This window comes from Abramis brama (assembly GCF_963993115.1).
Source record: "Abramis brama genome assembly, chromosome: 1".
Taxonomy (NCBI): domain Eukaryota; kingdom Metazoa; phylum Chordata; class Actinopteri; order Cypriniformes; family Leuciscidae; genus Abramis; species Abramis brama.
Genome location: NC_139963.1, coordinates 75,113,241 through 75,129,254, shown reverse-complemented (window position 1 = coordinate 75,129,254; position 16,014 = coordinate 75,113,241). Strand labels below are relative to the sequence as shown.

The 16,014-nt window shown below is 40.4% G+C and overlaps 1 protein-coding gene and 1 long non-coding RNA gene across 2 annotated transcripts in view; one reads left to right on the top strand and one right to left on the bottom strand.

The window, feature by feature from the left end:
* The first annotated feature begins 1,269 nt into the window (after positions 1 to 1,269).
* LOC311094233 lies at positions 1,270 to 2,258 on the top strand. Its single transcript, XR_014608610.1, has 4 exons — positions 1,270 to 1,329; positions 1,411 to 1,508; positions 1,582 to 1,648; positions 1,904 to 2,258. It is a non-coding gene; the product is annotated as an uncharacterized lncRNA (long non-coding RNA).
* Positions 2,259 to 11,687: 9,429 nt separating this feature from the next.
* The window catches only part of LOC311089369 (uncharacterized protein), a 113,762-nt gene continuing 109,435 nt past the window's right edge, over positions 11,688 to 16,014 (bottom strand). Inside the window, exons 6-7 of the mRNA XM_084124013.1 lie at positions 13,138 to 13,218; positions 11,688 to 13,026 (exon numbers count right to left, since the gene is read on the bottom strand). Coding sequence (XP_083980139.1) covers positions 12,971 to 13,026; positions 13,138 to 13,218 — 137 coding nt within the window. The 3' untranslated portion in view covers positions 11,688 to 12,970. The remainder of the gene's footprint in view (positions 13,027 to 13,137; positions 13,219 to 16,014) is intronic.

The window sequence follows — 16,014 nt, the reverse complement described above, 5'->3', positions numbered from 1 at the left end:
GGAACTGAATCTACTCTGTGTCGCCTCTATTTTTCTACATGTCACTTCCCGACCCAGCTTCGTTTTTAAGTACTCACTGAGAGTATTGGCATCTACACTGAGATCAAACTTTGTAGCAAATATCTTAACCATCTTTGTTTTAACAGCTAGTATATTACTACCCACACCAGTCCCGATTATGCCAGTTTTCTTTCTCACATACCTCGCTGGAGCTTTTACAGCGCGAGGTGTAAGGCTTCGATGGGTAGTGTTTTCAGATACCTGCTTCAGTCGTACCTGCTCCCGTCGGCGCCCATCCTTTACCACCATACTCCATGGAGGGGTCTGCATTCGTCCCAGGGCTGGATCTACAGACTGGGCTGTTTGACTGTCGTCGGTCCCGCCATACATTGCTGTCAACCATCCATTTCCCCCCGGAAGGAGTGCAGGAGGCAGGATCAGGGCCCAGCTGCTTCTCCATCACAGTCGAAGGAAGACCTGTAGCGCCGGGCGAAGACCCGGTTGTATCTCCACAGCAGGGGGGCAGGCAACCGAAAGAGTAGCGTCCGGGCCACCGTACCCCACCACAGCAGTCAGCCGGCTGTCAAGTTTAACAGAAACCTCCCGCAATGTTTCACAAGCAGCTACCTGAGTTCCCATAGTTCTTTTCATTTTCCCAAGGAGCGCAGACACATCAATGTGTTTAAATGAGACGGGTGGTAATTCATCCAGAAAGTGCAACTCTTAGGATCTCTTCACCGCACTCATTAAGCGCTTGCAGGCACATTTTGACATTGTTAATGTCCTTCTTTTGTCCCCTGTGGGAGATCCAACGTTTGTAGTGTGGAAGGAGCTCTGACAAAACTGCCTTTGAAGACTCAATCCGCTCGGAGCTGAAACTGCTCGTTACTATCGACACAATATCATCATGGCTTAGTGTTCGCATTTTAATCACAATAAAATTCAGCAGCTCATCCTCGACTATGACTCTACCGTCTTCAGTATGGTAAATCTCAGGTCATCGGCCGCCATCTGATTGTCCCGTTTTTGTGAGCTCATCTAAAGTGAGGACTAGTTATGCCTTGTAAAGCTTTTACAAAGGAGATTTTACAGTTATCTTCTAAACAGAAAAAGGAAACAAACACAACACAGTGATACAGAACACAGACATATTTAAGATGTATGAATGTATATTTATGTAATGGGACATGGTTGGGGCACTACAAGTCCCATCAGCCCTAGCGCTATATAAGGAAGTAGTGAGGTTTGTTTGCTCTCTCTTGCTTCCTGTCCTTGACTGTGAGTTGTGGATGAATGGATGTCGCGGCACATCTAAAACTTCAACTGCTGGTAGGTAGAGAGATTAGTTTGCTCTCTCGCTTCCTCTTTGCTGCATTGATTGTGAGTCATGTGTGAATGATGTTGCGGCAGATTGATCACTTCAGAAGAAGAGTAGCGGACGAGCAGTTATGTTAAGTGCTGGCACAGCGTTATTGAGAGCTGAATATATGATACACACCGTTAAGGAGGTAGTAGTTTTATAATTTTATGAAGTTGTTTTTAGGATTATGTTTTAATGATTTTATTTTCTCTTGTTTTTAGTGTTTTTGCCGGATTATTGCCTGACTGATTGTTGCCTGAGTGTCAGTCGAAATAACGGATGTTAGAGGTATTGTTTAATATGAAGGGAACTTTTGAATGTTTTTCTATTATGTGCAGCATTTATCTTGAATGTTTTATTTTATTGATGTGTTTTTTATATATTGTGAATAATTCTTTGTTGTAATTAACTGTGTTTCCCCTTACAGGGATGCACGGTTACCGTTTACATTAGATTTAATTTTCTTTGGTTTATTTATTGTTTATGTTGGACCATTACTTGCATTACCCACTGTTAATTAATTTGTTTTCTTTCTTTTTGTAGATTTCTTTTTAACCAACGATGGCTTCCGGGTTACCCTCACTGTGTGGATGGCGGTGGTGAGGTGGCTGGGATCGTGTGGTGGTTTGGTCACTTTATTTGTGTTTCTTTCTTTTTGGTAGATTTGCAGTGTGATTTGCTGTGAGCGTTGTTGTGGTGAGAGCACTCTGAATGCCACTCTTCACGATATAGGTAACCCGTGGCTATCTGTGGGTTGTTTTCGTTTTTTTATATACTTTGTTTTGTTTCTTTTCATTTATTAGTTTTTCTTTGTGGGTATTTGCATTGAAGATCTGTTACACCTTTTTTTAATGTTGAATTATTTGAATAAAAAATGTGCCTGTTGATTGAAGCTGCACTACCGCCTTGCGCCTGATTATTTACCCTATGTGGGTTATAATGTTACATTTAAATAGTTTATTAATCGTTTACTTACACTTTCTAAGTCATCTTATGAACCACTGACAACAACTCCTAAATAACCGGTTTGTAAATAATCCAATACTTCATTTAGAAATGATAAATTGATCATTCAAATTAAGAAAATACTATTATTAAACGCATTATAGATATGCTTATTAATCAAAAATAAAGCATTTATAGCTGTATTTATAAACTGCTTATCAATGTCTATCCATGCTTTATAAATGATGAATTAACTGTTTACTAATGCTTAACTTATGATTAATAGCGTGCAGTTATTATAAAGTGTTACCGAAACACAATTCAACTTTAAAAGCGTAAGAGAAAAATAAACAAGAAAGAAATCTGCACTTTTTAAATATGCGGCAATGTGTGCAGTGTGTGTGCGTAAGAGTGGACTGTGCGCGTCTATGAATATAGCAACACTGGCCAAGTCGGCAGCACGGGTGGCTAAGAGTGACTCGGGTACATCGGCGGCGTTAGCCCATCTTGCTCCTGTGTTTTTACCTGTTCCACCAAGCCATGGAATTTGGAAATACGGTGCAAAATACTCCAGTCCCGTCCCAAACCGAGGGTAACGCCCGCTAAGTATTCTCCACGCTTGTAAACAATGGGGCGGTACTTTCGCCTACGTCCAGCGTGACCTTTCCAACGTGATTATGTAATGCCTGGCGCGTCGCACACCAGCACAAGACGAACAATTGTGGTTAAAAAGTATATACAGTTTTATTTGTTTTAGAAAATGAGTGATCGTTTCGCTAGATAAGACCCTATTCCTCAGCTGGGATCGTGCAGAGCCCTTTGAAGCACTTCAGAGCCCTTTGAAACTGCATTGATTTGGACTTCAACAATTTGGTGACCGGTGAAGTCCATTGTGTGGAGAAAAATCCTGAAATGTTTTCCTCAAAAAACTTAATTTCTTTTCCACTGAAGAAAGAAAGACATGAACATCTTGGATGGCATTGTGGTGAGTAAATTATCAGGAAACTTTCATTCTGATGTGAACTAATCCTTTAAGTAATGGGGGAATGTAGTGTTTGTGTATTAGTCAGGAGATGGCGCTGTAGTCCACATGTTGTCACCTGTAAAAGGTGTAGAGTAAGAGCTGAAGTGTGTTGTACATGCTGACCATTATGTACATCTGGCACTGTTGGATTGCTTTAGGATTTTAATAAATCTATAAGAATTGAGAACTTTCTTGGCCTCATGCTTACCAGGATTTAAACATTACAACATCAGCAATTGTTGGTATACTGGAAATCTCTGAACACATCTAGTGTGTGTAATCAGAAATGTCCTGTATCTGATCATCTCTGTGCATCTCAAGTGTATGGACGTGTACGGGGTTTTCACACACCTTAAGTTTCACTGAAATGTCCAATATCCAATTAAAACCGTATTGGGGACAAATGTGGGCAAAATAATTTTTATTTATTTTTAAAAAATCCAACACAATGCGTATCATACATAGACACAAATGAAGGGGTGATCCTGTACAACATTCTCAATGTGGCAAACACTGACACTCACACACACACACACACACACACACACACACACACAAACTCAATCCAACTTGCGCAGTTTCCTCAAGCCCTAACTCAGCTCCAGCCCGACAACATCTGCAATTTATCAGCCCGAACCCGACCCGAGACCAGCATCAATATCACTGTAAGCTCTCTCTGACGCGCGCTCTCTGCTACACACACACACGCGCACACACACACACACACGCTACAAAGAGGTAAAATTTTATTATAGGCCTCAAACATAACTACCACCACCGACAATTATGCCCACAGATTTTAATACAGACTGTCCATTACAGAGAAGCATAAGCATGCAGTGGAGAATATTATACAGCCAAATGTGATCCAGCAGTAAATAAAGATTTACGGCCGACCTTTTTTTGATATTAAGTAACTTTACTGAAGAACAACGTTTCAAAGAACTCTTCGCCAACTGGCTAACGTTAAATAATAATACAAATATAATAAATAAAAAACTCTGTTGAACTGAGTCGGCTACATGCACGTTGGTCATCATTCGCTGTTTATTCGCGAGTGTTGTGAAGAAGAAGAACAGCATCCACTGTTGAAGGCTTCAGGCTCATTGTTTGTTGTGGTAATCCAATCAAAACTCTTTTTTTTGCTCTGCACGTATATTATGGGCATGATGAAAGGAGAGAAGCTAAATGAGCCGAGTCCGACCCGAGCCCGATCTGTAAAAATAAATAAATAAATAATGTCCCGACTGCTCCCAATAAGTGACAAAATAACGCCAACATTTTCCTATTTACATGTTGTGATTTGTATAGTCACAGCGTGTTCAAATAACAAGGTCACATGAGACACAGCCTCTTCTAACCGTACACACACTGGGAACTATATTCTCAGAAGGCGAAGCACTGCTACTTCTGCGGAGTGATTGAATCGGATATTCAGTGTAGGATTGAAAATAATCCAAGATATCTGAAACGAACAAAGACATGTGCTTTACTGTTTTCCACCCCTCTTTCTCCCACAAGGAGCATTTGTAGTTCCTAAAGGCTCAGAGCGGCTGATAGTGATCAAGGCCTGTAGGCCAAGATGTGTGTACTTCGGGGTCGATGAACTGTCACACCTTTAGTACGGTGGGGGGAGTGTAATTATCTGATTGGTCAGCTTGAACGTCTCTCATTTGGGTTAAAGTCACATGGTCAGGAAAGGATAAAACAAGATTGCAACTGTTGCTCTGTCTCTCTTCTTCTATGGGTCCCTTTCTTGGGTCTCTCTCTCTCTCTCTCTTTCTCTCTCTCTCTACACACTCTCTCTCTCTTTACCTCCTCTTACTCTCTACACACACTCTGTCTATACACACACTCTCTCTCTCTCTCTACAGACACTCTCTCTCTCTCTCTCTACACTCTCTACACTCTCTCTTTACCTCCTCTTTCCTCTTACTATCTACACCTCTTTCTCTCTCTCTACTCTCTCTCTCTCTTTACCTCCTCTTTCCTCTTACTCTCTACACACACTCTCTCTCTCTCTCTCTGGTAACATATTTCATATATGCTGGGCACAATTAATGGTATAAATTATAATCATCTCATACATCTATTTTGTAACTATTTTAAGTGTAACCATAACCATATTTTGTCATTAAACCTTTTCGATTACAAATAATGTGCTAACTAGTTTTGATTTGGTATTGACTTTGAAGTGCTTCATATTGCAATACAATATCATCCCTCTCTACAGCAACGCTCTCCCACATATTAAGCTATTGTAACTGCGCTTATTTCCGTCGTTGGTATAAGTGGCAGTGGGTGGAATAGACAAGAAATGTGCAGTTTTCTACCATCTTGCTGACAACGTTTCTTTAGTCATTCGGCAGTCTTGCAGACTGAACCCCTGCAGGAAATCCACCCTTACAGGCTATTCTTAGAATTACTGCTAGTTTCACTTCAAAGAGAGTGTGTTCTCGCTCAGAGTTCCCTCGGCGGCCAGTGGAGAACCTCGAGAATGTTTATTTAAGTGTTGTATTGAAACTGATGTGTTCTGTTGCAATAAACATAAAACATTCAGTGCCTCATCAAAAGAGCTCTTTTCCTCCTCTGACTCAATAGTAAGACGAGTGACTATATAAGGGGAACCTCTCCCCCGGGAGATATTTGGTAAAGCGGAAGCTCGGCTCAACTCCAGCTCACCTGTCACCTGTCATTCTTTTAGGTGGCAATGTTACGTAATGTTAAAAATAGATTATTTTAGAGAAAAATATCCTCAGAAGTCACGCTTTAAAGGAGAACTCCGGTCAATTTTAACATTGAGCTCATTTTTTTGTAAATTTGGAGTGCTGTCAGTACAGAGAACAACGACAAAAATCGGTGTTGCCTACACCGTGTTATCCTCTTTTTAAAATTTGTAATCAGTAATCGATTGTCGAGTTCACGTGCATAGGTTTAGTTACCTATGATCACGCACGTGAACTCGACAATCGACTACTGTGGACTTCGACCGAAAACAGGAAATAAATACAGGTATGAGCGCTGGCTGAATTAACATCACTTTTATTAATATCTTGCACATCTACTGTAGTCAGATTCACCTGTGTTCACTCTGAAGGAATCACTCACATGGCTGGGCACTTGTAATGACACATCAAGGATGTTAAGAGGCTAAAAGCAGGTTTAAAACTTGCCCCATTTAAGTCAACAGGGTGCACATTTTAAAAAGAGGATAACATGGTGTAGGCAACACAACGATTTTTGTCGTTGTTCTCTGTACTGACAGCACTCCAAATTTACAAAAAAATTAGCTCAATGTTAAAATTGACCGGAGTTCACCTTTAAGGGTAATAGAAGCCGACGGAAAGAGAGATCGAGACGAACGGGAAAAGTTAGAAATACACATGAAAGAAGAATGAAACTATCTGGATTAAGGCCAAATCAAACGTGATGAAACTGACAATTTATTTAATTTAAACAGTTTATTGAACAGCTGAATAATGATTATTTTTGGCCTTGTTTCTGCAAGGCTGTTTTTTTTTTTTTTCTTGCTTTGCCCTATTGAATCCTGATCTGTCCCTGTCGTGGATGCTCTGTCTGTGGTTTGGACATGGCGAGCTAATCATTGACATTTAGTCATTTACCAGATGCCTGTCACAGTGTCTGGTTGGTGTTCCCTGGGTGTCCACTAGAGGTCTCTTCCCCTTACCGTCACCACCACATCATGAACTGCATTTCCCATAATCCTGAACTCATCACTGATCATTGCACACAGCTGTTCCTGCACTTCTGAGTTCCAGTCCTGTTTTGTTTCTTGTTTTTGGACTGTCTTTGTATGGATTTTGACCCTTTGCCTGGCTGGTTTATGATTACGGATTACCCCATTAAACTGCACATGGATCTTACTCTTTTTGTGTGCATCCCGTGACAATGCCTTTGTCCAAAGCGACTTACAAATGAGGAATAAAGCAAGCGAGTCATCATGAAGAGGCAAAAACAACACAAGTGCTCAAAATACAAAGTTTAGGCACTGCTTAGAGTATCATAAGTCAGACAAGGGAGGATTAAAGGAAAAGAAAATATTTATTTTGCTCACGGAAGAGATGAGTTTTCAGCTGTCTTTTGAATGTTGTCAGGGATTCTGCATTCCGGATGAGGGTGGGGAGATCATTCCACCAGCAAGGAACCGTGAATGAGAATGTTCAGGAGTGATTTTGTGGATTATCATCTGGTTAAAATGTGAGAAAGAGCTGTGTGTCATCAGCATAGCAATAGTAAGAGAAACCATGAGCCTGTATGATGTGTCCCAGTGATGTGGTGTAGATGGAGAAGAGGAGGGGTTGAAGCACTGAACCCTGAGGAACCCCTGTGGTCAGTTGATGTGCTCTGGATACCTCGCCTCTCCATGTGACCCTGAAGGATCTACCTGTGAGATAGGACTCAAACCAGTGGAGAGGAGTACCTGTGATACTCAGGGATGAGAGGGAGAACAGAAGGATCTGATGATTCACAGTGTCGAAGGCAGCAGACAGATCCAGGAGAATGAGAACTGATGATTTGGAAGCAGCCTTAGCGATCCGCAGGGCTTCTGTGACCGACAGTAATGCAGTCTCGGTTGAATGCCCTTTCTTGAAGCCAGATTGGTTGACATCCAGCTGGTTATTCTGAGACAGGAAAGATGACACTTGGTTGAAAGCAACTCGTTCAAGTGTTTTCGCTATGAATGGTAGGAGAGAGACAGGTCTGTAACTCTCTGAGTGATGTGTTTAATGTGGGTTTTTAAGCAGTGGAGTCACCCGAGCCTGCTTGAATGCTGTAGGGGAAATGCCAGTATGGAGGGATGAGTTGATGAAGTGTGTGAGGTAGAAGTGTGGGAGAGACGGCTTGTAGAAGGTGTGAGGGGATGGGGTCTAGAGGGCAGGTGGTAGGATGACTGGAGATTAGGCCCAAACTCAGATCAGACAGATCGCCCACTCTCTGGACCGATGCCAGAACCAGCAGAAGGGCAGTCTTTAAATTCATCAACTGGGTTCAGAGATGATCACGGCTCTATTGTGGTCAAACTGTGAGTTCTCTCACTCAGCAGTAACATGTTTCCAGACCTCAACAGTGAGATCACAGCTGTGAAAACACTACGGAAATCATGTAATGTCACACTTAGAGCACAGCCCACTGACACCTCGCTGTAAAGAGAAATCTATTTATTATATAAATTCTCATCATCTGGCAATGGAATTTTGCTAAATAGTCCTTTCTTAAAATTAAACTGAACTAAAATAATCGTTAATGAAACCCAAAATATTTTTTTTTACAGTTCCCATCCCTGATCATTATCTCCTTTATTTCTGCAAAACTGACTGCAGTCTCATAATTACTGCAAGCTGACAGGTAATTAGCATCTTAAGAGAATAGAGGATTTAATGAGAATGATCTAAAAGAGTAAAACTGTCCTCATTTTCTAGCCTGCACTGTGTTTCACAAAAAACAGTCTATTTTAGCCCATTATGGCCCATGTCGGAAGTCACTTTTAGGAATTGAATGGCTTAGATCAGAACTATTTCACAATGACAATATGTATGAAGCCAGAGTCAAAATTAATCTCTGAAAGTTTTGTCTGTTTTCTCACCTGAACTCTTGACAGTGTATGTGTCTGTGGTCTTGACTTTTATTTTATTTTCAATTGCTATTCAAATTTTACTAATTTATTTGAGTAAACTACTTAAAGTTTCTATTTCACTTACAAGACTTTGTGGTTATTTTAGTCTGTTCATAAGCACACCAATATTGAGATAAGGGTTTATTGAAATACAGTTAATAATATTCAGAGGCTACTTAGAGAGATCTAACAATAAACTAACCCAGGACCCCTCCCGCTTAAATCTAAGGGAGAGGGCGCTACATGTGTATATGTTAAAGCAGGCGTTCTCAACCCTGGTCCACGAGATCTAATAATAAACTAACCCAGGAAGTGGTCTACATGTGGGTGAAACATGTCTGAGAAGTGCATATTGTGAACCGCACTGGCTCAACACACATCTACTCTGAACACAAGGATATTCTTTTGCACACGAGAGCATTACTGTTAGTTTCACTTTCTTATTTTAGCAGTTTCCTGCATGCCATTACATTCTAGAAATAAAAGCATTACATTATTAGTGATAAAATTGTTCTGTTACTTAAAAGTGACTCCTGAATTATGAAACAGTTTTTAAAGTATTTTAAAAGTAATTATTAGCATCAGTTCCAGTTTGGTCAAACAGAAAGTATATGCACACACTACATAAGCGTCTCTAAAGAAGAGATTAATCTGTCTCAGGGAGTGTTTCTACACATCACATGGATTATAATGTGCTGCTTTACTCTGAGGAAGAAAGATCAGGGGCCGGTTGCATAAACCTCAAAGACTAGTCTTACAAGTTAGACATCAATTTATTTTATTTAAGACGGTTCATAGCTTTTTTAAATCAGTTACATAAAAACGTAGATGAGCCTTCTTTGATACCGAACACTAAGACTGACTGCCCCTGACTAACTGCTAGTAGGTCATACTAGAACTTAAGACACTGTCTTAACATTATGGCTATGTTTATGCAACCGGCTGCAGATCCAGCCTCCTTTATTAACACTACAGATGTTCTGGAAGATAGATCTGGAATGTATTTCTCAAGCACCACTGATTTAACTTTCGCCTCCCTGAACATCTGGACCACTGTCTCAATGGTGTTATTAAAAGCCCGGAAGACTTTTATTCCTCCTTGAGCCCCAAAAGGTTTACCCACAGATGCCACTCAATGGCAACTATTGCAGGAAGAGAGCGGCCGATGGCTCAGGACTTCAGGAGGTCTGTGGAGCGCCGGAGCTCCAGGACTGCATCTGGAGACACTCCCTCGCCTTGATGAGGTCCTTCATTTAGTTGGCTTGCAACATCGCCTTGGTGTGCAACAGGAATCGCCTCCAGCCGGGCCCACTGCCACACATGCCTGGCAAGAATCACTCCTCTAATCTATCTGGAGGAGACTCCTCTTTTCCACCGGCCATGGCAAGGGTCATCATGTCCAACTCCTGGAGAGAGGGAGGAGACAGGCTTACTTAAAACATCATCTCAACTCTCCTCAGAGACAGACCGGGCCAACAGCATGCTCTCTGCCAGATCGGACGGGCCTGCCGATGCTTCTGGTTTGGGCATGAGGAGCTAGCGGCTGAGTTTAGAGAAAGGCAGAGATCCGTCTCAAACTCCTCCGCCAGCTCCACCTGTGAGCCTCATAAACAAAGCAGTGGGACTGGACCGCTATGTGCAAATGCTTTGCTCCCATCCCTCTTAAAGAGAGCCAGGCGGGAGCGGAGCTTCTTCACTGTGAATCGATCGCACTGAGTACAGCCAGACCCTCGAGAGTTAACCCAGCGTGCTTTGCTCCAAAACAGATCACACATCATCAGGCGTAGTGGATTTCAATGACGTGATGCACTTTTTAACCCAGCTAGCCATCTGTGTGACACTTTTACAGACAAACAGCTTTCTGAAGACAAAAGAGCTGATTATGTTTTACAGCCTATCAGGGGACCTGTGATGTCATCTGACTGATGTAGCCAATCAGAAATCTAATTTCTTCTTCCTTTCACTGCTCGCCTAACAGACATTTCTTGCTGGATGAAGGACCTTCAACTAAACCTTGCTGAGACAGAACTGCTCATGGTGTCGGCCAACCCAACACTTCATCACAACTTCTCCACTCAGCTATTGATGATCAGTTGAACTCCACAGACCACAGTGCTAGAACTGCAGATTTGCCTTATACAACATTAGGAGGATCAGGCCCTTCCTATCGGAGCTTCACAACTCCTTGCCCAAGCGCTTGTTCTCTCCAGACTGGACTATTGTAATGCTCTCTCCTTCCAGCATCACTGTCAAACCTCTGCAACTGATCCAGATGTTGCAGCAAGAGTGTGTTTATCGAGCCGAAGAGACGCACGTCACTCCTCTCCTCATAAACCTGCGACGGCCGCTCACATCAGATTCAAGGCCCTGATGTTTTCCTACAGAACAACCACTGGCTCTGCTCCTCTACACCTAAACTCACTACTCCAGACCGATGTGTCTCCAGAAGCTTGTGTTCTGCAAGTGAACGGTGTCTTGTGGTGCATCATCTCAAAGAGACACAGAATCACTTTCACAGACCTTCACCTGGACTGATCCTGCTGGAGGAACGACCTGCCGAACTCAACCTGAGCTGATGAGGCTTTAGCCATCTTCAAGAAACGGCTGAAAACTCATATATTTCATCAACACTCGACCCATTAATACTCACACTTACTATTCTGTATTACGATACATTACGAGCTCATGAAGGGGAACAAATATCTCAGGAAAGGAGACTTATTAAACACAACTGCAGAGGTTTTATTAAGAAAATTATAGCAATCATGAAAAAAGATGCTAAAAACAGGAATGAACAGACAAGATCCAAGAATCCTCAAATCAGCTCCGTCACACAGAACTAGGGCTGTATTCTTCCAGTCGATTAGTCGATTATTTGGTCGATACGTTCTGGCTCGACCAAAATTCTGATTGGTCGTTTTTTTGCCGCGTTCATTTCATCAGGTGGAAAGCACTAATTGCTAATGGGGGTGTTTTCAGAGCACCCCTGTTTCACAGGTAACAGTCTGTCTTCAGAACACCCTCCTTGTTTTCACTTCTTTTGGATTAGCCCAACTCACCGGAGAAGACGGACAGATTGAAGAAAGTAGGTTACTAGAAGGTTTGCTGAATATTACTTGATCTGGTTTGTTTAATAAATATTATTTTTTTATTAAAGTGGACGTGCCTTTTGTGTTTAAGAGTAAAAGCTTTAAGTTAATAGTCTATTCGTGTCTCAGCCGCGAAGCTGAGCTCCTATGTTCAGCCCATAGACTGTAAAAAATAGGTTCAGCCTCACTCTGTGCGAGCTGCACAGAGCGGCTGAAATTATAGAGTCTGTCAGTTATTATAATACATATGACAGAAACAATTGTCTAAATTATGTTACATATTCCTCAAAAGTTCTTGTCATGATATCACTAGTTGACAACATAGTACTATTTTCGGAAATCATAGGCTATGATATTGCGCAGGTGCACGTGATGCAACGCTGTCAGAGCCGACAGTGTCAGACTCATTTCAGTGCAAATTAATTACGTCAAAAACGATTTAATACTGCAAATAGCCTACTAGTTTTTTTACTAATTCATTTAGGCGGACAACAAGGCTACCAAGTACTGCGCACAGTGCGCAGCTAATTAATTTAACGTTTTTTTTCTAACGTAATTTTTAGTCGATTTTAGTTGATTTTTAGTCGAAAAATTCAGGACTTCAGTCGACCAAGATTTTCTTTGGTTGAGTACAGCCCTACACAGAACAGAGAGAGATTATACAGTCTGAGTCTGTCCATTACTGTATTAATATTATATTTAAAGCAGTTTACATATTAAGCACAAGAAAATGACATTCAATACTGTAGGCTAATATCTATAAAACCCATATAAATCTAAACATGATTATGTCACTATAAGTGCTCAGAGTTTTTTCTCTGTTTTCTGAGAAGAAGAAAATAAAACAATGAACAATCCTCTGTAAGTTTTTGCTATTGTAAATATTGCTGCAGATTGGCTCTAAACTCATCAGTATTTTATTCTAATATTGTCGGCATCTCTATTTCCTCTGGGTGCTTCGAGTCCTTCCTCCCTGCAAAATAAAAGCATTGACTGACCTCTCGTATGTGTTTTTATCATGATTGCAGATTGTTCCAGATCAGATGAGTGTGAATCATCAGATTGTGTGCGGCTCAAAACTCACCAGCTCTTCTTGCACAGATGATCTGAAGAAGAATCACAGTAGGAGCAGCAAACACTGCGATCTCAACAATAATCACAATCACTGCAGGAAACATGAGAGGAAGAAGAGAAACTGTACATGACTGAAGTCAAGAGTATTCAACTATCAACAGTTATTGATGAAGCATTTACAGACTGACTGATAGTTTAACCCTCTGAGGTCGGCAAACGCGCCGGCGCGTTTTGCTGGATTTTCTTCACATTGTAGCACAATAAACTTAAATTACTCCGTCATTTATGGTCATACAGAAAAAAGAAATATGAAAAAACAATCTGTGATATTTCTACTTTTGTATGTGTCCACTTACAATCAAATCAAAACATTGTGCTTTTGTAAAATAAAGAAAATAAACAGGGTGTGCATTCTGCCTCTCCGTCGCGGTGAACTTTTTTTTCTTGAGCACGTCTATAAACTGAAACCAAACTCAGCGAATACCTGTCACACATTTATGAGCCATATACCTTTATAAACATTTAAGTGTGTACTTTTAAATGATTGGATTCAAACTGAAAACAAATATTCTCTGTTTAAGTAATTTGTATAAAACCAACAAGATGTCCAGTATCTCAAACGCTTGCTCATTATTTTTAATTTGGCCACGCCCACGCGCACAAAAGAGATTCACATGCAAATCTCCACATGGAACGCGATCACGCTCATTACCTCAAAAACAAAACACCAAAACACTTCACAAGTCTCTGCTTTTAGTCGAGTTTGAAAGACGCGCCGTGAGCTTACATTGGATTTACCTCAGAAGAAGAAGAACGCGATTTGAAGACAGGAAAGATGTAAGGTAAGAAATTCTTACTTATTAGTTTATGTTATTGTTGCATAAACTTCACATTGCAGTTCAACTGTTGCTAGATATAAGGTGAATATTATAATATTTAGACCCGTGTTTACTGTTACTGTGTTTGTGGATATCTGCTCAAACGTAGATATGTATAATATGGTAACCATAATGTTTCATATTTTGGAGCATGTTGTGCATTTGAATGTATCATATTTTGGAGCATGCTGTGCGTTTGAATGTATCATATTTTGGAGCGCGATCGCATTTGAAAAGCAAATCGCACCAAACACTAGGCTTCATGGTTTTACTATTATCTCATTTCATATCATCATAATGAACGGAAACATTTGAAGTAACATATGATAATCAATATATTTTTCTCTAGCGTAGTTGTTACTGAAATCTGTTGGAAGATTTATAGGCTGCTATAGGTTATTGTTATTATTATTTTATGCAGCACTGTGCATATCCTATGCCTACAAAGCACAACAAACCTGGTGTTCATTATATTATATATTGTTGGAAACATTTGTGTGTGTGTGTGTGTGTGTGTGTGTGTGTGTGTGTGTATTCTGTGAATTTTAAAAAGCAATTTTAACCAGAAAAATCTAAAATGTATTCCCAAAATCGTTCTCTTGATATCAGTATGGTCACTTTTTTTTTCTTTCAGGGCCCAGATGCCACTGATGAGTCCTGCTGACTTCAACATTCACATGAGTCTCTGTATATGAACATGGTAAAGTGAAAATCAAACACCTTGGAAATGAAAGGTATGTACAATGTTTTTAGGAATGGCACAAAGGTCTCTGTCTTTGTGTATCTTTGGATTATGTTGTGTTGTAAATAAAACCAAACAATCAAACAACCATTCTTTTTTAAATCTCCTCATTCTTTATGCAAGGTTGCTCAGAATGACAGGGCCTGATAGCTCCTAATAGAGCCGTGATACAATTTTCAAAAGTCTTGTGAAGAAATAATCAGTATGGGTTTCATGGCCTTATTTCAGTGACATTTTTTTTTTTTGTATTTTCACAAACCACGCATAAATGTTATTATCTCAAAACTACAAACTTTTACATACATGTTGCTGATATATTATTGTAGCAGAGTGTGTGCTGAATACAGTGTAATCAGACTTTAGCCATGAAAATGTCACAAGTAACAGAAATAAGCACACATGTCAGAACACCTCCAGGGCCAGAAAACAGCTCAGACCCCAGAGGGTTAATGTTATAAAGCTGTCAGTATAACTGAACATGTCATACCTCTGTATAATGATCCAGCAGTCACACTGACTTCAGTTTCTGATGCTGTATCAGCTGGATCTGTGGATTACGTCTGTTAGTTCAGTTCAACACATAATGCCACATATAGGCAAGGCAAGGCAAGGCAAGTTTATTTATATAGCACATTTCATACACAATGGTAATTCAAAGTGCTTTACATACTATTAAAAATAATCAGAAGAAATAAGAATATACAAAACAGTTTAAAATAAAGAAACAAGAAAGAACTAAAAATAATTAAAACAGTTTAGAATAAAGACTAAAATAAGACACAGTATAAACAGTCGGACAAACAGTGACACAGTGCTCATTCATTAAATGCAAAGTTAAACAGATGTGTTTTGAGTCTGGATTTGAATGTGACTAATGTAGGAGCACATCTGATCTCCTCTGGAAGCTGGTTCCAGCTGCGGCTGGCATAATAGCTAAAAGCAGACTCTCCTTGCTTAGAGTAAACTCTTGGAACTTCTAGCTGATGTGATCCTAATGATCTGAGTAATCTGTTGGGTTTATATTCAGTGAGCATATCTGCAATGTATTGAGGTCCTAGGCCATTGAATGATTTATATACTAGTAATAATACTTTAAAATCAATCCTATAAGTAACTGGCAGCCAGTGTAATGACCTGAGGACTGGTGTGATATGATCATATTTTCTGGTTCTGCTAAGAATCCTGGCTGCAGCGTTCTGTATGAGCTGCAAATGTCTTATGGTCTTTTTGGGAAGGTCAGTGAGGAGTCCATTACAATAATCCACCC